This window comes from Paramormyrops kingsleyae, chromosome 14 (assembly GCF_048594095.1).
Source record: "Paramormyrops kingsleyae isolate MSU_618 chromosome 14, PKINGS_0.4, whole genome shotgun sequence".
NCBI classification, from domain to species: domain Eukaryota; kingdom Metazoa; phylum Chordata; class Actinopteri; order Osteoglossiformes; family Mormyridae; genus Paramormyrops; species Paramormyrops kingsleyae.
In genome coordinates, this window is record NC_132810.1 from 9,331,028 (window position 1) to 9,354,343 (window position 23,316).

At 46.4% G+C, this 23,316-nt stretch overlaps 3 protein-coding genes across 10 annotated transcripts; 2 read left to right on the forward strand and 1 right to left on the reverse strand.

Moving 5' to 3' along the window:
• Positions 1–204: 204 nt before the first annotated feature.
• angel1 (angel homolog 1 (Drosophila)) lies at positions 205–20,317 on the reverse strand. Of its 8 annotated transcripts, XM_023828428.2 has the most exons (11): positions 20,178–20,276; positions 8,435–8,520; positions 4,569–5,246; positions 4,001–4,215; positions 3,814–3,883; positions 2,864–3,306; positions 2,427–2,565; positions 1,967–2,077; positions 1,831–1,864; positions 1,576–1,748; positions 205–610 (listed from the first exon to the last, which is right to left on the reverse strand). In XM_023828428.2, exons 3-11 carry the CDS (start codon positions 5,194–5,196, stop codon positions 450–452), a joined length of 1,974 nt encoding a protein of 657 aa, XP_023684196.2. In that variant the 5' UTR covers positions 5,197–5,246; positions 8,435–8,520; positions 20,178–20,276; the 3' UTR covers positions 205–449. The 8 variants fall into 8 exon arrangements, with proteins under 8 accessions (XP_023684196.2, XP_023684192.2, XP_023684195.2 ...); XM_023828424.2 differs by lacking the exon at positions 8,435–8,520 and having other exon boundaries at positions 20,178–20,317; XM_023828427.2 differs by lacking the exon at positions 8,435–8,520 and having other exon boundaries at positions 20,169–20,307.
• lrrc74a (leucine rich repeat containing 74A) lies at positions 6,512–11,175 on the forward strand. The gene is made up of 13 exons (XM_023828284.2): positions 6,512–6,638; positions 7,154–7,329; positions 7,416–7,523; positions 7,814–7,907; positions 8,008–8,057; positions 8,193–8,274; positions 8,391–8,476; positions 8,567–8,761; positions 9,028–9,123; positions 9,276–9,419; positions 9,523–9,627; positions 9,721–9,806; positions 10,196–11,175. The coding sequence occupies exons 1-13, from the start codon at positions 6,512–6,514 to the stop codon at positions 10,767–10,769; spliced, it is 1,923 nt and encodes a 640-aa protein (XP_023684052.2). The 3' UTR covers positions 10,770–11,175.
• Positions 12,930–22,707, forward strand: rps6kl1 (ribosomal protein S6 kinase-like 1). The gene is made up of 11 exons (XM_023828418.2): positions 12,930–13,028; positions 14,406–14,680; positions 15,046–15,170; positions 15,634–15,726; positions 16,432–16,479; positions 17,039–17,171; positions 17,476–18,660; positions 18,997–19,086; positions 19,367–19,449; positions 19,820–19,915; positions 20,188–22,707. Exons 2-11 carry the CDS (start codon positions 14,545–14,547, stop codon positions 20,296–20,298), a joined length of 2,100 nt encoding a protein of 699 aa, XP_023684186.2. The 5' UTR covers positions 12,930–13,028; positions 14,406–14,544; the 3' UTR covers positions 20,299–22,707.
• The last annotated feature ends 609 nt before the right edge of the window (positions 22,708–23,316 follow it).

Below are 23,316 nucleotides of genomic sequence, written 5' to 3' on the forward strand. Positions count from 1 at the left end.
TAGATGATGATAAGCCATCATAATGCAAAATGGAAATACAAAATACCCACACAGTGCTTTCACAGTGGAAGGACACTGTGGCCTTTTGATACTGATCTGGTTTGATTGGATTCCTACCTCTCTGCTGATGTAGCTTCTCGAAACTTCATCTTTTTTTGGATAATGTTTCTGATGCAAATCTTTTAAAGGACCATCCAACGTCTGTTCCTTCACAAAAACTTTTATGAACAAGGCTTGACTGTGACAGACCATAGACTGTCTGACTTAACATAATACGTTGTTCATTACTTATTTTACAGGGGTACGTAATGGGAGTGACCTTCCATATATAACAATGGAGAGGAACCAAGCAAAAAAAGACTGAAATATGCGCAAACCTTAATTAAACCAGAAGGTGGCTCCCTTTCCTGATATGCCAACACCAAAACAGCCAGACATCGGGCATTCCATTACGCGTGGTCCAGTCCAAGCTGGAATTTGGCCAGTAGGCAAAGATGGTCTGACGAGAAGATCTCACTGGGCAGTCCATTCATTGGCCACAGATCCTCCTGTGACAGGAGGGTGAGGCGTCCAATCAGTTTCAGGCCCCCTCCCTGCTGGGCTCCGCCCCCTACAAAGTAACATTGCATTTAGCAGCTGAATGTGAATATATCACTGCATGTCACAAAATACAGGCAAATTAAAAAAAAAAACTAATTAAAACCATTTAACCTTGTAAGGTGTATTTTGGTAAAAGTATTTTCACATAATGGTCACAATCTACTTTTTTGAGGCAGACCAGAATCAGACATAAATGACTGTAACGGGATAGACACACCATTAAAATGATCATTGTAAACCGGGATAAACATGATAATTAGCCAAAGCACATTAATCAGCTGTGAGCTGTCAGGACTTCAGTCTAAATATCCTTATTTGAGGAAATTTGAGGGGAGAGACATCACACCAGCATGAATGTTATAAGCTGAATTAATCAACTGCATCTATCAACTCCATTAAGGTGGCCGCATACTGCAAACAACATCCCTACAAAACAAAATCAAACACTCTTTGTTTGTCTGTCACGTCACACCTCTAGAGGGCGCTAAATGTTTTCGATGCAGCAGACGTATATACAGTGCACAAATAAATGTATGCTTTTATTTGCAATTTCTACTCATGAATCGCAGGTTGTCTATAAAAAAAAAAAATCAACATGACCTGTCACAAAAAATGTGGATCACTCCACACAAGTTCAGCAAGTCCTCTTTCAAAGGCGTTCGTGATTGCAAAGCCTTTTGCTTTTACTTCTGGAACATTGCAGGACACTAGCAACTTTTCTATAGCCAATCATGGACAGTGGGGTGTGATCAGAACAAATTAAAAAGTTCACCTCATGGTTTACACAAGGAGTGCAGCGACACGTGTGGGGATCACCGCTCTTACGACGTTGTATTGCTAAAACAACGTTGATTTTCTGTGAAGTATGTGGCCACCTTTATGGTTCTCAGCCAAATAAGCTGCTCTGCCGGCCATTAAGCATGAGAAAATGGATATTTCAGTCTGGGCACAGCCTACAATCTCCACATCATTCACCTCTATGTTTGGCATGGTCACGGGCATCAGCGGGGCCATGGGAGTAGAAGATGTAGTCCACCGTGCTGGCGAAGTTCGAGTGCAGTGTGGTGACCTCAGGTCTGCCTGTGCCTTTCACATGGGGGCTATAAACCGACTGCAGGTGCAGCCCATGGTGGAGAACGTTCCTAAATCTGTTTGGGGGTGGGTGAGTGTGAGTGCTGGAGACTGGAGATAGTGTCACTCTGAAGTCAAGAAGGCACTAACCCAACTGACCTTGGAACATTCCACGGCTTTTCCAGGGAGGGGTCTACAAGAAAAGACAGAAGATGAGATGTGCTCTATCATGTCTGGAGCCTACAGTAAATTAGTTACAATGACCATGATTAAAAAGCAAACTGCGCTTATTCACCTGGAGTAGCGTCTGTCACCCCCGGTATCACGTCTAGGTCTGGGGAGCGGACGAGGGAAGCCTCACAGAAACGAAACTGAAGCAGGAAACTGTGGCTGTACCGGATTCTCCCTGTGAAGGAAATGCACAAAAATAGCTTGGTTAGTGTCATGAGAATAGGACAAAGCAGTCACAAGTTTGCACAGATGTCTCAGACACCGTAAAATATAGAGAGAAAAATACACTGAAAAGGATGAAACTAATTCCCAGAGCATAACACATGATGAGAGTTTTTACAAGGGCATCAAATCCAACATAATAGGGGCTCCTGAAGGTCACATTACACAGTATAAAAACAGGAAGTTACTTATTAACTTTTTGGGACACAGCACTCACAGATGATGAGGTGGCTCAGCTGGGGCCTGGGGGGGGTCTCCCCCAGGGCCAGACCGGCACCTCGAAAGCCCACCCCCCTCCTGACCTGATGAGTCTGCCTCCGCCTGCCTCTTGCTGCCAGGAACATACTGACAGTTGTCGTTGATCCCCAGTTCGCTCGGCCACAAGGGGGCGCACAGTATGTGGTGATGCATTTTGTAGGAAAAATCCTCCTGCCCTGATACCTGGAAAAACATAACAATAATACGTAATGATATATAAAACAACAACATTAAATGACATCCAAAGTCCAGGCTTTGGAATATTCTCCTTCACCCAACCAGTAACACAATAAAAAAGTCCCCATAGCAACCATATTGTAAACATACACCCTGGCACACAGAACTGGGGACACGTCCTCATTCAACTGTGCATTACTTCATGCATGGGCAATATTCCAGGGTTTTCCTTTACATTTATCTGGAAACCTGTTGGCCCTGAATTTTGCAGCATTAACATGGAAAGCAGGAGAGTTTGGTGTACCATCCACGCCGGCAATCCGTGGTAGTACAGCTGCCCCGTGGTAATGAGCTGGTACAGTGGCATGTTGGGGACGGCATTAAAGTCGCCGCAGAGGATGATAGGACTGGGCGAACCACTGGACCTCCAAGGCTTCACCGCATGGTCGATCTCCGCCAGGAGCACAGCCAGCTGGGCCAGCTTTACATCGCCCCTCCTGGGGTTGAAAAGGAGGTGCGTATTGGCCACACAGATGGGAGTCCCCTGGGCCGCCACCCCTGACCCCCGTGCGACCACTGGCTGGAGAAGCAACACCACAGCCACATTGTCCCGGTCCAGCAGCGCCAGCTCAGGCCGGCGGAATTCCACCAGGCGGGCCGACAACTGGGAGAACCGGGACCTCTGGTAGCACACAGCACACCCGTCCGTCTTGGTACCGGTGCGACGCTTATAAACACAGTTATAGCCTGGGGAACGAGAAAATGGTCAACCTAAGATGTTAGATGCTATCCAAGCTTTCTGGTAAATAAATAACAAAACATAACAGTACCAAATGAAGTACAGACTAACAAGTTCCTTAATCTGCTGAATGGCCACTAATCCTCTGGAAGCGCCCTGTGAACCCCACTAGTTACTGGCAAACTGCTGCCATTCCTCCTCCTGCCCCCCCCAAGAGAAAAAAAAAAAGATTTCATCTACCTGGAATAGAAACTTTCCTATAGCTTATTCTGTTAGCCATAGCCAGAGTTGGGTAATTCAGGTCCAGTGAGTAAAAGACCAGACCGGGATTTTGTTTCAACCAACCAATTGAGTACTCTGTGATTGTAACTCTTTATGCTCAACTGGTTGGTTGAAACAAAATCCCGGTCTGGACTTTTACTCTCTGGACCTGAATTACCCAACTCTGGCCATAGCTTACACTAGTACACTGGCTAAAGCTGTGCCCCAGTGGGCAATGGGGCCAACATGCTTACCCCGGTCTGTCAGTATGGGCAGGAGACCTTCAGCATAGTGGTTCTCCTGGACTTCTTGTAAGCACATGATCTACAAAACAAAAATCAGGAAATAAATTAAGAAATTTATGGAGTTACTGAACGCTGAGATTTCTGTGGGTTGGGAACCCCCATTTACGTTCCCCTGGGTCACCCGCATCCCACTCACATCTGGTTTCCACTTGTCAAACTCGAGCAAAATGTTCCGGAGTCGGAAATCCCAGGCCAGAACGCCTGGGGAACAGTGACTGTACAGCTCTAGGTTGGCTTCCAGCAGGTCCTGGGCCAGAATGTTGTAGGACATGACCGTGAACTCGAACGGGCCCTGGGGCCCCACCGTGGGCTCCTGGGTCTTGGAGATGTCCTCCCACACCCTCCAAGTCACTGCAAAGCACGTTGGAGAATTTAGGTACTACAAGAATACTGGGCAAGTCAGACAAGCCCTTGCAATATTGTACAGACAGGAATATGTATTATCATGTAATATGCACTATCAACTCTAAAAAGAAGTTTACATTTACTCAATTATCTGACACTTTCGTCCAAAGCGACTTACAGTAGAAGGAAGAGTTATAATTTATGTGTGTTCCCTAGGATTTGAACCCACAACCTTTACATTATTAGTCCAATGCTCTACCTGTTGACCGGTACACACAGCAAACAATATTACACTAACCACTTCCTACGGTAAAACTGACAGCATACTTAATGAAGGACCTTTGAGCCTCAGCGCTCACCTTCAAACGGCGCCATCTCCTTGGCCAGGGGGTTATAGGTCATGACTGGGGCTTGACAGGGTGGGCAGTGTACGACTTGGCTCAGCCCAGGCCCTGAGGAGAAGTGCCAGCCCCCACTTGCCGGCTGCACACAGCCCGCCCAGGCCCAACTGCCGGTGTCAGAGAACAGAGTGCTGGACCCCCAAGGGGAGGGCATGCCAGCACCGGCCCACCCATACTGGAGCCCACTGGAGTCTGACCCTCCCGCTCCATCCCAAGCAGACTCCCATCCCTGCTCCTCCACACCAATTAACCCCTCTTTTTGTAAACACCCATTTCCCCACGGCTCCAAAGCTGGGCCTTCCTGCTTAGCCTCCTTACTCCCCGACTCTGGACCACTTCCCTCAGGCAGGAGAACGGCTCCCTCTGGGGCCACTTCTCCTCGAATTACCTCCTCCTTGTCTACAGTCTGGGCCCTTCCACCCACAGCAAGAACCACCCTTTCCTGCTGCTCCCCCTGGGCTGCCCCCCCTCCCACTCCGCTCTCCTCCTGATCACTGCCGCCAGTAGTCAGCTGCTGGCTTGACTGCTCCTCGCTGGGCCTTGGCGTCACAGGTCCTTCACTATCCCAGACACCCTTGCCATTCATGACAGAACAGCTGGCCTCCACTCTCCAGGGACCATCCTTCTTTCTTCTATCTGTGGGAAGTAAACAAATGTGCTTCAGTTAAACACTATTCTCAGTCACCTATTCCTTTTAACTGTTTTTATTCATGTCACAGTTTAAACCATACACATATGCAAATTTAGTTATACGATGTCGTTCTGCCGTAACATTTAATTGTTCGGTTACATACGACACATTATTTCCATTCTGAGGAAAAATTGCTCCCTCAACGCAGCGAAAGCACAAGTTAAGATTTCAGGCTACGATCTTTTAAACGCAAATCTCATGTACCGAAAATACATGAGACGAATACAGGTGACATGTGCAGGGTCTGAACCGGGCTTGCGCAGCACGCTCCCACCGCCGGGGAATTGGGGGTGGGGGGGGGAGGTTAACCAATCCGATCACGTGGTTATCGCAACTACGCTTTCCACAGCACCACCATCGCTTTGGGAAAAGTACAGGATCCGTCAGGGGAGGTGTTTACACGAGCAACCCTGCGCAACCGTCAGCCTGCACCGAAACGTTTCACCCTTTGCGTCCTCGACTCTTTCCCAAGAATGTACTGCATTGCCTTTGCACGCCATTTCCCGGCGTTCGACAAGCGACATCTTGCACGAAAAAGCGCGTCTGCGATACGTGCCGGACACTTTACCTGAAGCCGCGCGTGTAACACGAGCTAAAGGGAAAAGCACGTAACACATGAGAGTCCCGATCATTCTCCAGCTGACGTGCGCGCTCCTTGCGCGCTCCCCGCTCGCTCCGAACTATTCGCATTTGCTCAGTGCGCTGTGCTGAAGCACATCAAATCAAGACGTCAAAGTGATTAGCAGAGTGAAGGGAGTGAAACATAATTTACCGTATCTCCAGAGCTCACGCCTTTGCTATGGAGTCATTATCCCACGTACTAGAAACTGCTGCAATGCATTATAAATAATGAATCATAAATAGTCGATTTAATCGACCACTTTATAGCGGTTGGATACTAAATTTAAACATTTAACAACGAAAAATGTGCATTTCCACAAAAATATCCTTCCCTCGGGACACAGCTAATTCTAAAACATACATACATTAAAATTTTATTGGACCCTTACTCTTCTAGGTTCATCTTACAGTTTTAGCCAACTATAGATAAGGTTTCACATGTGATATGGTTACCACGATAGCCAACCCTTTGCACTCAAAGGTAGATATACACTAGTAGGCTAAACATGCTATGTTAACTGAAAATTAAACAGAAGCTCGACCAAAAGTAGACTTTTGCTCCTGGGACTAACATTTTTAAAGATCGCACATGATGAGTGCTGTATCCGAGTGTAGGCTGTTCCTGGAAACGCTCCGCCTGGAGGAAAGCGACTCCTCACACCTGTCACGGCAGCCAGGTCCTGGTGACGAGTGGGACACAGACCTCGACACTGACGGTAAACCGATTAGCCTATGGGGACTAGCGCAGATGTATAAGACTAGCGAGGGACTTTATATAGTCTTCTATTCTACCGTTATGTTCAATTACATTCCATCATGATACAAATAACAAGACACGTTATTGGCATGAGTGTACTAAACTGTAGATTTTTATCAGTTTACTAGGGCTTCCTGTAAAAGTCCATATAATCACTTAATTCAGATGAAAAATGTTCCGACTAAAACTGAAAACGTCAACGCATTGTATTGGATGTTATTTTCCACTGGTTTTGCTATTATTAATATTTAGATGTATAATCCCATTAAAATATAGGCCTACAGAAAATAAAATTGAAATTTAAATTGGTATGTTTCTGAATCACATCAATGTTAATGAGTAAAAGTATCAGATTTGTAATTTTACGTTAAAAAGCGCTGGTTATTGAGTTAAGTAACGATGTTGGTAAGCATTTGTAAGGCAATATGCAGGTAAAGAGGGGATTTAATAATCTCGATTTTCTCGTCTCCTCAGAGGACGAAGGTGACAAAGCTGACTTGTCGCCAGCTGAGATCTACCAACACGCCTGCCGGGTGGTTGGCGTAGTTCCCGTCAGTTACTACCTACGAAATTTGAGCGACAGCACTCTGAACCTAAACCACCGCGGGTTGGGCCCCCTGGGGGTCAAGGCGCTAGCCATCGCCCTGGCGGTGAGTGCAGGGTCATTTCCAGGGGGTTCACGGCACGCAGCGTCTAGGAGACTTAACTAACCGCAGTGTAACCACCCCTCACGCAGTCTGACGTGCGCCTCACAACGCTGGAGCTGAAGGACAATTACTTGCTGGCCGAAGGGACCAGATACATCGTGGAGATGCTTAAGGCAAATGTGACTATTCAGAATCTGGTAGGTATGAAACGTAACTCCAACAGTGGAATCTGACAGCCATAATCAGTAAATTAATAAATAGACAGATGGCTTGATAGACAACTTTACTAGAAAGTTGTGGTTAAACATTTGGCATACTGGTCATTAAGTTACTGGCTGAATATCACCAAATTATTAAATATCACCAAATTATTAAATACAAATTGCTCTGCCATAAAGTGTCTGCAATCTCATATTTAGCCACTAGATGGAAACGAAGAGTAAGGCACAAGTTCTTCCCGAATTAAAACACTTTCTGTTTATTACAGAACCTCTCAAATAATCATTTGCAGACTGCAGGTGCCGAGTGCATTACAAAATTTTTGGTGGACAACATCTCAATCCAGTCACTCAAACTCTCAGGTAATTGTGACAACCGAGTCCAGCCATAATTTTTTGATAAAAACACACAGCTACTTCAAGCTGTGACCCCTTACAGTCACCATTATTAATTGCCACCCAGGAAACGGATTCAAAGAAGATGATGCCAAATACTTTGCAGACACCTTTTCTGTAAGTCCAGAGTAAAATATATACTTTTTGCCTTAGACAAACATCTTAAGGAGTTCAGCTCTGCCCAGCAAGGTTGTTAAATGGAGCGATAACTTCAATGTCTGGTAAAATTAGTATTATTTCCTAATCTGTTAGACTAACTACAGAGTAAAGGAGTTGGACCTGAGTCACAATGACTTCTCTGGAAAAGGAGGGGAGCATCTAGGCCAGCTGCTAGGTAAGGTACCCATTCTGTGTCTTGGCTTGTGCACAGTAATATTTACCCAAAACTGTAGTTCAATAAGTAACTGATGGCCTGCATTTTCATTCCTTCATATTTACAACCCCTCCCAGCAAGCAATGAGGGCCTGGAGACGCTCGACCTGAGCTGGAATCACCTGAGAATGAAAGGTGCTGTGGCTCTTTCTGCAGGACTCAAGGTAGGGAAGGCAGCCACCTCCAAAACAGGATCTCCATTCCTGCACTAAAAAAACAGTAGTATTGAAATTCCCTGACTTCCACCAAACCAGGGCAACATCACCCTGAAACACCTGGACCTTTCCTGGAATGGCTTTGGGAACGAGGGGGCCCTTGCCTTGGGGGAAGCCCTCAAATACAACAACACCTTGGTGCTCCTGAACCTGAGCCACAACCGGATTACCAACGAGGGAGCAGAAATGCTATGCAAGGGCTTGGAGGCCAACGACACACTACACACGCTCCGGGTGAGGGTTCTGGAGGCACTGCTATGACAACTGGATGTCAGTCAGGCAGTTCAGTCGTGTAGAGCAGTTTTCCCCAATGCAGTCCACAGGAACCCCCGAGACAGTCCACATATTTGACTGGGACCTGGGAGGGAGCAAAAACATGTACTGTCTAGGGGTCCCCAAGGACCAGGTTGGGAAACACTGATGTAGAGGAAGAACTCTCAACACTATCAGTGGCTCAGGCAACAAGGGTGGATTGTGTATATTTATGTGTGTGTGTGCAGCTGGCCTATAACACCTTGACAGTGGAAGGAGCACTGGCACTCCTAAACACAGTGAAGAACAGCCACAGATCTGCACTGGAGGAGATCAACATCTCAGTGAGTTATCTACCTCTCAACCTAGCAAACTAGAAAGACCAAAACAGTAATGAAAGTCATGGCACGTTAATCACATTAAAATGCAGTGGCTGCATTGGGGCCATGTTGCATGTATGTCACTAACATACAGAGTGTTGTGTGTCCCTCTGAAGAACGTGCTGGTGAACGAGAACTTCGTGCGGCTGCTGGAGGTGACGCGCCAGTGGCATCCTGGCCTGGAGGTGCATTATGGAGGAGTAGGCGGCTTCATGGCCAAGAAACCCAACAAACGCCCCGACCCCATGAAAGTCATCCAGGTACAGCTATGAATCCAAATCAAAACAGTCTATTAACTTCACAGGTAAATGGTAATTCCTTCTGGTGAAATCGGTCACCACCTGACCTAACGTTCATTTACAGGATTACCTTGATGAGCGCAAATTGCGCCTCTGGGACTTTTTTCGGAACATCGACAAAGATGGGACGATGCGCGTGCCTGTCTCAGACTTCCGGAGAGCAGTGCAGGTCTGGGACAACCCTGGAGTGTTGCTACAAATGGGAAGTGGTGGCTCGGAGGGTACACTGCGAATCCTCTCCAATGTTGTGTGTCCCTTGCAGCAATCCACCATACCACTAGACCGGCACCAGATTGAGGAGCTCATACAGAAGCTGGATAAGGACAGAACAGGATTAGTGGACTACAGGTAAGGCTTTTTCAGACCTTTCTGTCTGCCCAAGCCAGCCTGCCCAGATCAAAATGCAAGCGAACAAGAGCAAGAACTTTCTTAAAGTCATTTCTTAGTTTTCAGTATCAGTATTTCTTATAATGTTTCAAAGGCTGTCCTTCATAAAATAGGTGTGAATAATGAATTTACTGTATGGTGAGGTGCTTAGCAACTGATGCTGATTTCTTACAGTGACATGTCTAACGATAGTCAGGATAAATCAGGTGCAGACTGCTGATGATACGTGTGTGTTTAAACACCATTCCTCTAGTTATGTGCAGGAAACAGATGCTCATTGTACATGCAATAAGCTGGTTCAACTGCATGATCATGCCTCACTTTGCTCCCACAATGCTTTGCTTATGCAGAGGCCTGGCAGACACCAGGAAGAAGATGATGCGGGATCACCGGCGACAGCTGCGTAAGGTGGAGTCACGGCAGAAGAAGGAAAAGCAGAAGAGCGAGCGCATCTTGAAGACCTTCCAGAGTGCTGTGGAGGCAGTGACACCCCGCAGTTCCGTTGTCATGTCCCCAGGTGGCGCCAAAGAGGACTCGAGTGGCCCACAGCGGTTCTTGGCCACGCCTCTCAGTTCCTGGCACCATGTGGTCATGTCCAATAGCGGCCACTACTCCGTGACCAACATGAGCAACGAGCACTTTCACCTGCCCTCCATTGGGGGTCTTGCCACTTCCCGCCCACCCAGCTCACCATCAACATATTCCTACTCTCGTCTCAACCTGCAAACCCCCTCAGTCAAGCTCCACTTAGACCAGGTCACAGACTTGTGCACCAGTCCTGATGTTATGACTCTTAAGCTGAGCCCCACAACTGATCAGCTAACCAGGTCCAGGCCAGCCCTCAGCCTAAAAGAGTCAGGCCCAAATGTCAAGACCACCAAGGCAAAGAAAAAGAAATCAAGGAAACGTGGGCAATGCAGTTAGCAGGGTCAACTAAACCCTGAGCCCAGAGCTCATCTCACATGTACAAAGTGTTTCACTCAGCGGCATCATGGATGTGTGTGTTTCTTCCTGGTCATAAAGCACTGCCTGTTGTGCACAGACAATAATTTGGATGGATTCCTCTGACAGGCAGAAGATGAAAGCTTGCTATATACAGCTGGCATAATGATTTGAACTCAATGTATTGCAGCATAATTGACTCAGAACTCAGAGCAGAAAATACAACAAATCAGAGCTCCTCAGCTCAGGCCCTAGAGGACAGAAGACTCTCTTTTCCTGACTGAATCAAATATTCATAAAATCTACTCTCATTCCCAGGGACTTTTATTGTCTAGTTAGAATAGTACAAACAAGCCTAACAAGGAGACCCTTACATTTTTTTTTTAGATCATTGCACATTTTTTAATATATTCAAAAAATGCTTTATATATTTATATATATATTATCCTTGCATTTTAAAAGTTATTCTGTAGCATAACCTTACCCACATCTGAGTACATGTTTGATACTGATAATTAACTATTACAGAAACATGCACTTTACAGAAAACAGTTTGGTGACCCTGTGGCCTCCGGGTTTCATGGTCCCTGCGGTTTGTGCATCTTATATGAGGGGGGCAGCTTGTCAATGCCATACTACATGCAGGAAGTCAATAATATGAGCATAAGCCAGGCAAGTAAGACAAGGTGTGAGGGGATATCAGCTTTAGGGAATATTGTCAGGTACACACACACACACACACACACACACACACATAGACCCAAATGTAACTTTATTGCCACCCCTTCATTAATTCGAGTGTCCCTTCCTATATGTATATTTATGTAACTCTTTAAAGGGAAGATCACAAACAACTGTAAAGGAACTTCAGGAAGGATTACATGTGATGGCTTTGGGAAGGAACCTAATCTTCTCTAAGATAAGAACCTGAAACCAAGACATCCATTAGAGACCTTGTCAGAAAGTGAAATCTGGGGCCATTTCAGTATCTGCGCCCCTATGCAGCCTCTGGGACACAGGAGTGAGAGGAACAGGGAGGTGGGGGAGGCAGGCCAATGTGCCCATGGGGCCATTAGGTCCAAGAACTCCTGCCCAGACAGAGAGCTCGTTCCAGTTGGAGGACACCATGCCGATCAACCACAAACTGGGCCTGGAAGCTAGCAGGGTGTTCCTCCATCAAGGCATCAGTGGGCAACACATTTTTGGGTCATTTACAGCATCTGCTCTTTCAACCTGTGCAAGAAGGTCAGGACTGATACTTCTGCAGTCCCTTTGAGAAGTCTGAGGAGAGATACCTGGACTACAGCCCCACAGATCCAAACCTCTACATGCACAATAACAAAGGCTACTATGTCTTACAGTGTGAAGTTTAATAATGCTAAGTTATTTCAAGGAAATCTCTCTGTTATACTGTCACTGATGTCGTTGAATGTTGACAACTGAAAAGCTTGGGGGTTTCCACTTTCCTTGAAAAGACTTATTAAGAATGATAATCTTCCTGGTAATTTACAAATGAAATCAACAACAAACATTGTCACCTACTTGAAGTGCTGCTTCAGTTGCAATAAAAAAAAAATACCATGCTTTCTGAAATGTCTTCAGCATGTGACACGGTGCTTGGGTGCGGAGTCAGGTTTCAGTCCCATCAAGCTGACAGCTTGTATTCTGTGCTAATGGCCCCCCGCCACATACCACTCCCTCCTCACACACAGTGTCAGCCTACAGTCTTCCCTAAGAGGTCGGTTGGGCTAGGCTGCTCCCCTGAGTCCGGCCCTTTGTCTGTCAGTGAGGGGGTGGCTCCAGCTGACACGAAGGAACAAACCCGGCACTGATGACTGAAACTCCTTACACTGGACTCCACTGATGCTACAGACATCATCATCCAGTCAGGTCACATCCCCTTTTAATAAAAATCCCCTTTAATCTGATACAAACTGCTTCTGTCGTTTACAGTATTGTCAAAAATATGATTAAAATCGCACATACATCAGGGATAGGTTCTTGAAACATAAGTTTATACCAAATTATAAACAGTTGCGCCGTCTCTTTAAGAACTGTAGAAGGGCGGAACAGAAGCACAGGGTCTGTGACTAATCGTAAGGGTAGGTGACATCATCTGCAGCCAATAAGCTGCAGTGCTGAGCCTGTCCCTATTTCTGAGAGGATCGGTGCTGAGGCAGGCTGCAGAGACACAGGCTGACGCTGAAGCGATGAGGCCAGGACATGCGGGACTCAGATAAGGTATGGCAGATGCATGATTTGGTGTGACCTCCCAAATCCTTTTTTGCTGCGCCTGCAGACAGATGCAGAAGGGGGTGGGGAGGCCGTGTTATTGGTTAGGGCTGCTGAGATCTCACAGCCTGCGGGTGAGTTTCTATGCAAATGCTTTTGAACATCCGGATACGCGTTCCTTCACACTGTCCCGTTTCCCAAACAAGCGTGGTGTGATAAGGCATCACACTCCATCTTCGCTCTACGTCACACCCTAGGCCCGCAATGCAGCCCGGGATGTCCCTGACTCAGCTCCAGGACAGAGGCTGCTGCCGGTGTATATTATTTTGATTAAAGCAGGGTGTGGGTGAGGGAACAGGATGGGGATAGTGCAAAGGTCACAGCACGGTCTCTCAGGGCGATCTGGCTGCTCGATGGGCTCAGTCATTGTTAGATCAGTAGCACACAAAACTTCAGGCCTGGGGTGCATTCACCTAATCCAGGAAACACCTCCGTAATTACAAGCTCACACAGACACACTGGTCATTTATGGGGAAAGATGTTTACATAAAGATACGCAGGACCCACTGACCCAAAGAACGCACATAACCTCACCCGAGTCTGCTGGATTTCCGTTACCGGAAGGGCAGGAGAATGATGTCTCTCAGGGGAACCCTGACTCCCCTTCAAATTACAGGAAAGTGGCAGGTTAATGGACTGAAAGTGGGAAATCCTCCTGTTGAGAGAGAGTGCCTTCCACACCCTGAGGGGGGGCTCTGATCTGGTTTTTAAAGCAGGCTGCGGTGATGCATGCCATCGACTCACAGAGATTTCAGTAATCTGGATTGCTCAGACGTTTAAAAATATGGTCCACAAAATCACATACAAAAGCTAATTATTTCAGCAGAACACAGAGAACATTACAAATAAAACCTGTGACTACAGAGTGTGAAAGTGTGTGGCAGCGCGTTGCCCAGTCAAGGCAAAATTATGACTCAAGTGTCTCCCAGGCTTGTCAGCACAGTGCAAACTGCTTACATGCATTTGCTGCACCTGAAGCCCATCCGCTCTGTGGCCGAACTGCAGTTTCAGTCACATGACTCATTCCTTTAGCCTTCCCCAATGCCACAGGGACCTGGCCTAGGCAGCAACATGATGGCCAGGAATCTGAACAAACACATCCGGCTTCCTCATCCACAGTGATCCATTACCTCCCAGAATTTGATAAGCTGGGGGACTGAATAACTTCTTGTGCTTTTGTATGTTCTGTCTGGTCTTTCCCTAGTTCCCATTTTTATATATTGGACTTTGCCCGAGTTCACAGTACAACCTGTCAGATGACAACAGCCACCTTTTGTCATTTTTAACTCTGCGTGACTGTTTTTTTTCGTTTTGTGACTTTGGCAGGCTGGCCAGGGTTTCTCTGCAGAACGACTCTGTAGAACGACTCTCTGGGGACATGTGGGTCTGCCTGGGGCACAGGTGACGCACGTCCGTCACCTACCCGGCTTCATCCGGAACAGCACAAGTCTGAGCCCAGCCAGTCATGGCAAAGAGGGACTACTTGGTGGATGCGGCCAAGCAGATCCGCATGGCGCTGGACCGGGAGGTCAGCGAGGACTACGAGGCTGCCTTCAACTACTACAAGAATGGGGTGGATCTGTTACTGAGTGGAGTGCAAGGTACTATGCCACAGGGGACCACCACCCATCTCCAAGGCAACACTTGCTTTGGCAAGATCCACAGCAGTGTATGGCCAGTACAAGCTAAACATGGGAAAATGCTTGTAAGAATCAGGTTTAAATAAGAAACTGGCGATGACAAGGTAACTACTATTAAAAGAGGATACAGAACCTACAGATGGTTGTAGCCTTCTACTTCTGTGGTTTTGGATTTCATCTGCACATCCTGACAGGAAGTACCGTGTTTTGTGGTCTGGCACAGATGCTAAACACAGTGTTTAAGAATCATGTGCTAGCTGACTGATATGAAGTGAGGGGATGAATCTTGTGTGGTTGGCTAACTACCCATGTCTTGCTGCCTACAGTGGACCCTAACAAGGAACGGCGGGAGGCAGTAAAGCGGAAGACCACTCAATACCTGAAGAGAGCGGAAGAGATCTTTAACTCACACCTTCAGGGCAGCTTGGGAAATGGGACGTCCCTGTCTGGGGTAGGGGGTCGCCAAAGGGCAGTTAAAAAGTTTTTACAATTGTCTCAGTGTTGAGCTACTGTATGAGGGTCATTTCATATGATGTATAACGGGGCAGAGGAGTGCCTTATCTACAATTTAGACTCCCATGAAACTGATGCACGCACATCCTATATTAAATTTCACACTGAGCTGGAAGTCACACAGCATGTGGCTTGAATGCAAGCACATTCGCCTCACGTGGTGCAAGCGGCAGCTTCTGATGCGTACAGGCAATGGTCAGAAAGAACTGCGTGACAGGATTCTGGTTGGGCCTGATTCACAGACTCGTCACTCCTTCCCCTAGCAGCAAGGCAAAGGATGAGCAGGCTGAGTCTCTTCATCGGGGGAATTGGATTATTTGCAGGCAGCTCTGGGTGGGCGAAGGGAAGCGAGAGCTAGTTCAGTGCTCAGTCAGTACTCAGGCTCCGTCCCCATCTGGCAGGGCTACAGCAGCCTAAGATTTCGGCCAATCAGAAACCTCAGCAAACCAGTGGAGGACTTGAAAATGTGCAAAGTCATCGGGGTGATCGACAAGGTAAGCATGTGCTTATGCTGGTCTATTTATAGGAGTCAATGTCCAATTAAATTAGCGATATGCTGATCAAGAGAGCCTTGGGTCATGTGCGAGAGCACTCCACACTTCTGCTTTTTAAGACTGCACAAACTGAAAGTAAAATCTCACACATATTGCAGCATAGTAGTGATGAGCAGTTCTTCAGCCGATAACCTCTGTTTAACATGGAGACAAAGTAAAGACCCTGTGATTTAGAGGCCAACGGCAGATGTGATGTTCTGCAAACAGACATCTGTTTATCCAGTGCTCATCCACTCCAACGCCCATGCTCTCTGAATCAGCATCGGGACTAGGACGGCAGAGGCTTACTCTGTCAACCTGCTGAAGCAGAGTGAACAGGGCCGATTGTTGGCATCAGAAATCAAAGCGGATTCACCTGCCAGTAAAACGAAAAACCGAAACAGGGAAGTTACAAAGTGATCCCAGGTCTGATCTGTTCAGACGACACTGCAGTCTGTGCTCACAGGCGTGTCATGTGATTTTCCGCTACCTTTAAATCTAAATTGGTGTTTGAGTGCCACCATAGGAAAAATACTGCATGTGTCTTTGGTTTAATCATCTCCCAAACACACCCTCCTCTGGTGTGCCCACTCCAAGATGACTTGCTATGACAGGCCATAAGCAAAACCAAGCTGACTTTCACCCTCCTCTGCTTTTCTGCCCTAGGTTCTGACTGTCCAAAACCTGACCACCAAGGAGGTGTTTGTGGTTAAAGTAAGCACAGACACCCTGGCTTCGTTCCTGCTAAAGGCGTTAGGGCAGGGGTGTCAAACTCCATTCCTGGAGGGCCGGAGCCCTGTGTAGCTTAGTTCTTTCCCTGTTCCACCACAAATGATTCAGCTCCTGAGCTATGTGGTAATTAGCACAAGGAATTGAATCTGGTGTGTTAAATGAGGGGAAAACCAAAAATCAGCAAGGCTCCAGCCCCCCAGGACTGGAGTTTGACACCCGTGCGTTAGGGCATCATACAACCAGACGGCAACAGGAGTAATGCCCCCCAGCAGATGGGGAGGGCACCACAGCAATGCTGTCTAAAGCCCTGCTGGGCATCCAGCTTTGCTGATTGATCTGGATAAAAGGTGCCTGCTTTCCGGCACAGGATAGACGTATGTATTACGGATTTGAGATTGGTATTGATGATAAATACAGCATGGGGGCGGTAAATTAAGGTCTCATGACATACAGCTTTATCTGGATTTTATGTGTACATGCAGTACTCTGTAATTCTTAGGATAAAAATCACAGGTGTTGCTATTATTCTCCATCTCTGCAGAGCCTGGCCAAGTCAAGCTGGGAGAGCCGTGAGCAACCCACCATCATCCCCCAGGGCGTGCCCTTCATGGTGAAGCTGCTCCGCTACTATGTCAGTGAGGACACCGTCTACCTGCACCTGGGGCATGTCCAAGGTGAGCGCGTGCTGGCTCACCAGTAAATCCTGTTTGGCATCATAATGCAGGGGGAGAAGCGAGAGCTGGCAGCAGCCATTTTTGATCAGAAAGTGCCTGAGGATATATGAATGTTTTTTTTTTGGGGGGGGGGGGGTTCATTTAATTTGGAAACCCATGTTTGGGTTAGCATCATGAATTACAGACAACACAAATGTTTGTAGAATGAGGTGTAGATTTTTAATGCATTTAAAGCAAAGGCCCTTAAATAATAAAAAAAACACGTATTTTTAACCCTAAACATTTGTTCGTCTACATCGAGCAGGGGGGAGGCTTTTCTCTAAGCTGCACAAGTCCAGGAAGGACAAGATGAAGGAACATTCTGAGGGCTGCAGCTCCACCCGCTACAAGATCCGGATGAAGACCAGCTACACCACCCCAGCTCTCAATCTAGAGCAACAGGACGAAAAGTCCAAGAAGCAGGCCCAGGCGGAGGACGACTCCGGGGACAGCCCGGATGCTGTATCCCCCTCCTCCTGGGAGGAGGTCCGGCAGCAACTGGAGGATGGCCGGACGCACCCCTACTGCGAGGAAACCGGCTGCCTGCATAGCGCCAGAGCCAGCCCACCAAAGAGGAGCTGGGTATCTGGGTCACTGGGGTGGGACGAGGCGTTCCATGGTACCACTGGCACATTTTCCAGCACTCAGGAAAACCTGATTATCCCACCGCATCGCTGCCCTGGCGGAGGGACTACTGAGGCCTTCAAAGGGATGTGGGAGCTTTCAAAGACAGACTTGCGGGAATCCAGCATTGTGCAGGAAGCTGCAAATGGCACTCAAGACCCAGATAAAATACACTTAGTGATCAAAGACAGTCCAGAACCAGTAGGAGGCAGCAGAATACCTCATGAAGCCCAGCCTTCCATGAACGACCAGGTGTTACAGGTAGACAGAGACAGTCAGGGCATTATTAGGGATCTGCAGTATAGAAAGACAGGGTATGCAAAAGGTCAGGTGCCCTGGAGAGTGTGGACAGGCAGAGAAGGGGTAACAGGATCCATATGGGCAGCTGAACCAACTGAGTGGGCAAGTGCCGCTCCAGCAGTTCAAGAAACAGAGATGTCCTCAGGAAACCCCCCCTCCTACCACCTCTCTCCATGGTTTTCCACGCATGCAGGTCACCCAAAGGATGTGAACAAACCCAGAGACAGAAGGGAGGACGTGGATGAAGGATGGGAACTGCTAAATCCAATATCTGCTGCCATTCACTGCACCTCGGGAGCAGAAGGACCTGGAACGGACCAGCCCATCGAGGTGGACGGGTGGTGCCTCCTTCCCCGGGTCCCAGCACCACGACCCAAAGAGAACAGTATACAAGGCTGCTGGGGCCTGCCTGAGGGCCAGGTGCGGCTATGGGGCGCCCAGATCCTGCTGGCCTTGGAGAGTTTGCACCAGCAGGGAATCTTGTGCAGGGACCTGAACCCGAGGAACATCCTGCTGGACAGCAGTGGTCAGTCATGAGCATGACAGCCCCTGTCATTAGCCTCCAACCCAAAAGCTCTAATTACGGGGTATCCTAAAGAAAAAGGTTTTGATAGAATATAAAACAAGGTGTAGATGTAAACATTTATTAATTTCACCACTGCCTTAATGGTCAATAAGACTGGGTTCCGTTTTCCCACACATTCAGTCATAGTCATTGCCACATCTTTTGTCCTGTGTGTTTCCCCTAGTACTACTAAAAAAAAGGCAGTTTTTTTGTCTCTCTTCCTCCTAGCATGAGAAAAATCTTATGCAGTGATTCCATCTTGGGTGCACAACTGAAACCACGTGTTTTTCTGAGCAGGAAACATATGTCTGACGTACTTCGGTCAGTGGAGTGAGGTCCAACCGGAAATCAGCACCGCAGCCATGCAGCGCATGTATTGCGCCCCAGGTAACGTCACACTCTCGTAGAGTACACGTTCAGTCATGGCTTATTACTAGAACCACCCTAGACCAGCCAGAAGCCGAATGTGAAAAACAGAACTGAACAACACCTGTGAGGAGGGGGTGGCCAATAATTCCTGGAAATAACTGACCTTATCATCTCAGGTTTTTCCATCAAATAGCAAGCAGAGTGATGTGCTCGTACATATCTCAGCTTCCTCTTTGGCAGAAAAACAGGTCTCATAATTCTAAACTGCATCCCTTGTTCTCGCCATTTTGGTTGGCAGAAATTGGAGGCGTGGCAGACATCACCGAGGCATGTGACTGGTGGAGTCTCGGGGTACTGCTTTACGAACTGCTGACCGGAATGGTGAATCAAAAAAAAAAGTTTTTACAACTTTTTCATGACACTTTGCCAAACTTCATGACAGTGCCAAACTTCAAAGATCACTACAACAGCACACTATCTACTGAAACTCAATTGGATTTCTTCAACCTAATAATCAGCAACAATTCATAGCAATTTTTTTTCCCTTGAGACCATTAAATCAATGTAGCAAATACTGACTGCACTACTTGGAGACACAACACTTATTCCATTTATTTTATATTGATCTGGGTGTCTCAGCCAAGACCCCCTTATGACCTTACTATATCTGTATATTTCCCGCTGAGATGTTGATGACTCCATGCCATGCACCCTAACGGCGTCCCTCCCCCTCCCTGAACCCCACCCCCAGGCCCTGTATCAGAGCCACCCGGCCGGCGTGCTTCCGCACACCCAGCTCCTCATCCCAGACCACCTGAGCACGGCGGCCGCCTCCCTGCTCACAGAGGTGAACCGGGCTGCTTTCTGTTTCTTGGTGTCATCTAATTAAACGGCTTAAAGCATTTTTTGGAGATGGGGGATAACAGTCGTTTCATTTTGTTTTTCTCTTTAAATATCATTAACGGCTTCCGTAAAAATATCTGGCGCAATGTGAACCCTCATTTATACCGATGCCAGCTCTCCCCGTATATCCAAGGGAAAGGAGTGAAGCGGCTGGTTAGGCGGTCATGCCAGTGACTTGGTGGTGCTGTGTAACTTACTCGACTTACTTTTTTCTAGCTGCTGCAGTTTGACGCTGGTTACCGCTTAGGCTCGGGCGGCGGCGGCGTAACGGACATCAAGTCTCACCCGTTCTTCGGCACGGTGCCGTGGCACGCGCTCGCCAGCTAGCACCGCAGTCCACTAGACCGCCCGCTCTCATTCGGCAATCAGCCGCACGAGCTCCTAAAGTCCCAGCTGGTGCAATGCCGCCATCTGCTGGCGGAAGGACCGAAGCGCCGCCATCTACAGGGATACGAACCGAGCATGGTTGGTGGAATACATAATGGAAGACCTGAGCATCTGTAGTGATTTAGAAGCCAACAACAAATCCAAACCCCCTGAAATAGATATGTTATCAGGTTCACAAGCAAGAGATGTAAGAATGATAGCTACTGAAAAGTACTCAATGGTAGCAAGATATGTAAACAACCATTGTGAACTTACAGCACTGTGACGGGTGAAACTGTGTGCAGGTCTTGCATAATCAGCAAGACCCAGAACCTTTAATCTAACATCCCTACCCCCAACAAATCTCAGCAGATTCTCCACCAAAGTAGAATAATGGGCAGAATTACTCCTGTGAGGTATACCCTGAGATCTTTCACCCAAGCTTTTATGTAGAATAACCATACATCTCAATGGTCACATAACACCGGTTTTAATGAAGAACAACCCACCCAACCAGGTCTTTGACTGTATTGATGGGGGAAATTTCCTTAGTCCAGCAGCAACGGTATATAGAAAGGATGATAGTCCTCATGAAAGACCAAAAAAATTTTAAAAGGTCATGACACAAAGGTCATGATTATAACATAAAAATAAGACCTGGAATGTAGGCCTATAGAAAGTAAAAAGTCCTCAGTTTAACCAGAATATATAGGAAATGACACGTTGCAGCACAGAAACCCGAGAGAGCTATTTCACAGCATCAAGGAGGAACTTTTCAATCCCAAATAATGGCCTGGTGGTTAGTGAAGACGTGTTCAAAAGTGAGAACTTCCCGAGTAATGTCACGTGCCCCTCCTTCCTCAGGCCACAGGCCGATCCACTTCCTGCTAATCTGGTCACAAAGTGACCTGCTTCTCCTAGTGTGTGGTGTGTCCTACACACGCACAACATGGGTTAGTCTTGGCATCCGTGACACAGCACCTTAAGCAAAGTGACTGCTTCACACATGGAGGGATTTCCCCAGAAATGTCACCTGCTGCACTGGCAGCAATCACACACAATACTGGCTGGCGTTCCTTTATTTTCAATTGTGACTTTAGTGGTAATAGGTGGGGCACCTTGGGTCATTCGGAGCTGCTCTCATGCTTCAGATAGGAACTTCTCAAGGTGAACTACAGTGCGGCTGTGGAACTCTCCATGAGTTACACGTTATAGAGTTTCAGTTCCTCACAAAGACTCAGCCAGAATTTTCAGATTTTACTTAAGCTTGCTTGAGCTGAAAGATGGAACATGGTGAGATGGCCATTTTTAATGCTGACTGCTCAGAAAGTGCTTAGTTATTCAATTCGCTAAAAATTTGGCCATTTCAACTTGAGGTGGAAAAACAGACTGTACCTTTTATAACTTTTATTCCGCATGCCATAAAGTGTGTTTTGGGTGCTGTCTACAAGAGAACTGTATTTCCTGTCCCATTAACATTTTTACTACTTATATGAAAAATGAGAATTTATAAGCTTGAATAAAAGTTCCTTCAAGTTCCTGTTAAAGATCTCAGTTCATCGTTTAACTGCTGGTCAAAGGGTAAACAGTTTAAGAGTTTCACACAACATGATTCCCCACCTTCAATGACTAAGACTTCAGGTACATATCAGACTTTTATATCTTTGCATACAACCTTATTTCAGTTGCTGGGTACTATAACGACCCTCTATGATCCAAGTCTTTGCTTTCTGGTGAATTAAATGACACCTAATTAAACATCCACATATGTGTTGGCACAGTGGCAGATTATGGAGGCAGCAGGAAATGAAATGTCTAGTGAATGCGAAGTTTTTGAGATATATTCAGTAAAGTATTTATAATGTGTTTCTTTGGTTAGAAGGCACACAAACAAGCAAAATTCCTCCCAATGGGAGTCGATGAATCAAACAACAATGCCACTCTGGTTATGCTTGTATGATACAATAATAAAAAATAAAGTATAAATTTTCAAGCATTTATTTAATATTTGGTGTCATTTTCATTAATCGGTTTGACACATCATAATACTTTAGAATAATATGTAACATAATCTGTAAATTGCATTAAAAATACTGAATATTAAGAATAATGAAAATGAGGAAAGCAATGTGTGTTATTTGTTAATTTTCCTGATAAACATACTGCTCTTAAATGCCCAGATACCCTCAAGTCTATTGCTTGATGGAATTGATTTTACTGTTAAATTAAATCTTTTTTCAATAAATTGCATTATGTGCCAGGGTGGGGCTTTTAAATGACAATGTCTGTTGATTCCATGTAACTTTGTTACTGCCTCATACATAAGATGATAATTGATGTGAGCAAAATTATAGGGCTATATTCAGTCAATTAATGGCCTATTTTTTTGTTTCAGGTCTCCATTAGTCATACTTGGTTAACCTGTTGGACATTGGCCACCTGGGCCATGTTTGTGCAGTCTGTCTGCGCTAGAGGAACCACAGCAACCAACCTAAAGAAGTAAATAGGACTATGAAATTAACCCAGTCATATTGTGTTTACACAACCCAGATTTAAGTTGTTCTCTGCGATGATTGTATTGAATATCAGTGCAAGATGAATCAGGTTAAGCAGCTAGCATTTCCATAAAGAAACTGGAATTAATTAAAATCACATCACAATCAGAAACTGGCTGCTTCAGTTAGATCCGATACATTATAAAAATGTATTAATGTTTCTTTTAACCCGCTTACACAAATACATTAGACCTAAGTGTAACCGAATTTGAATTACAGTCATTCAGAAATTAACCTTCTGCTACGACTCACATTGCGCTAATTATAATACTATATGGCTTTCAGATAATCTGAAAAACCAAGAAATTCGGGTGGTGAGGGGGGGGGGGGGGCTCTGCTTGAAAACCTTAAATCTTGGTTCAATAGGATATGCATGTGTTGTTCAAATTGTTAGTATATTTAAGTTTAAATACGTTCACATTTT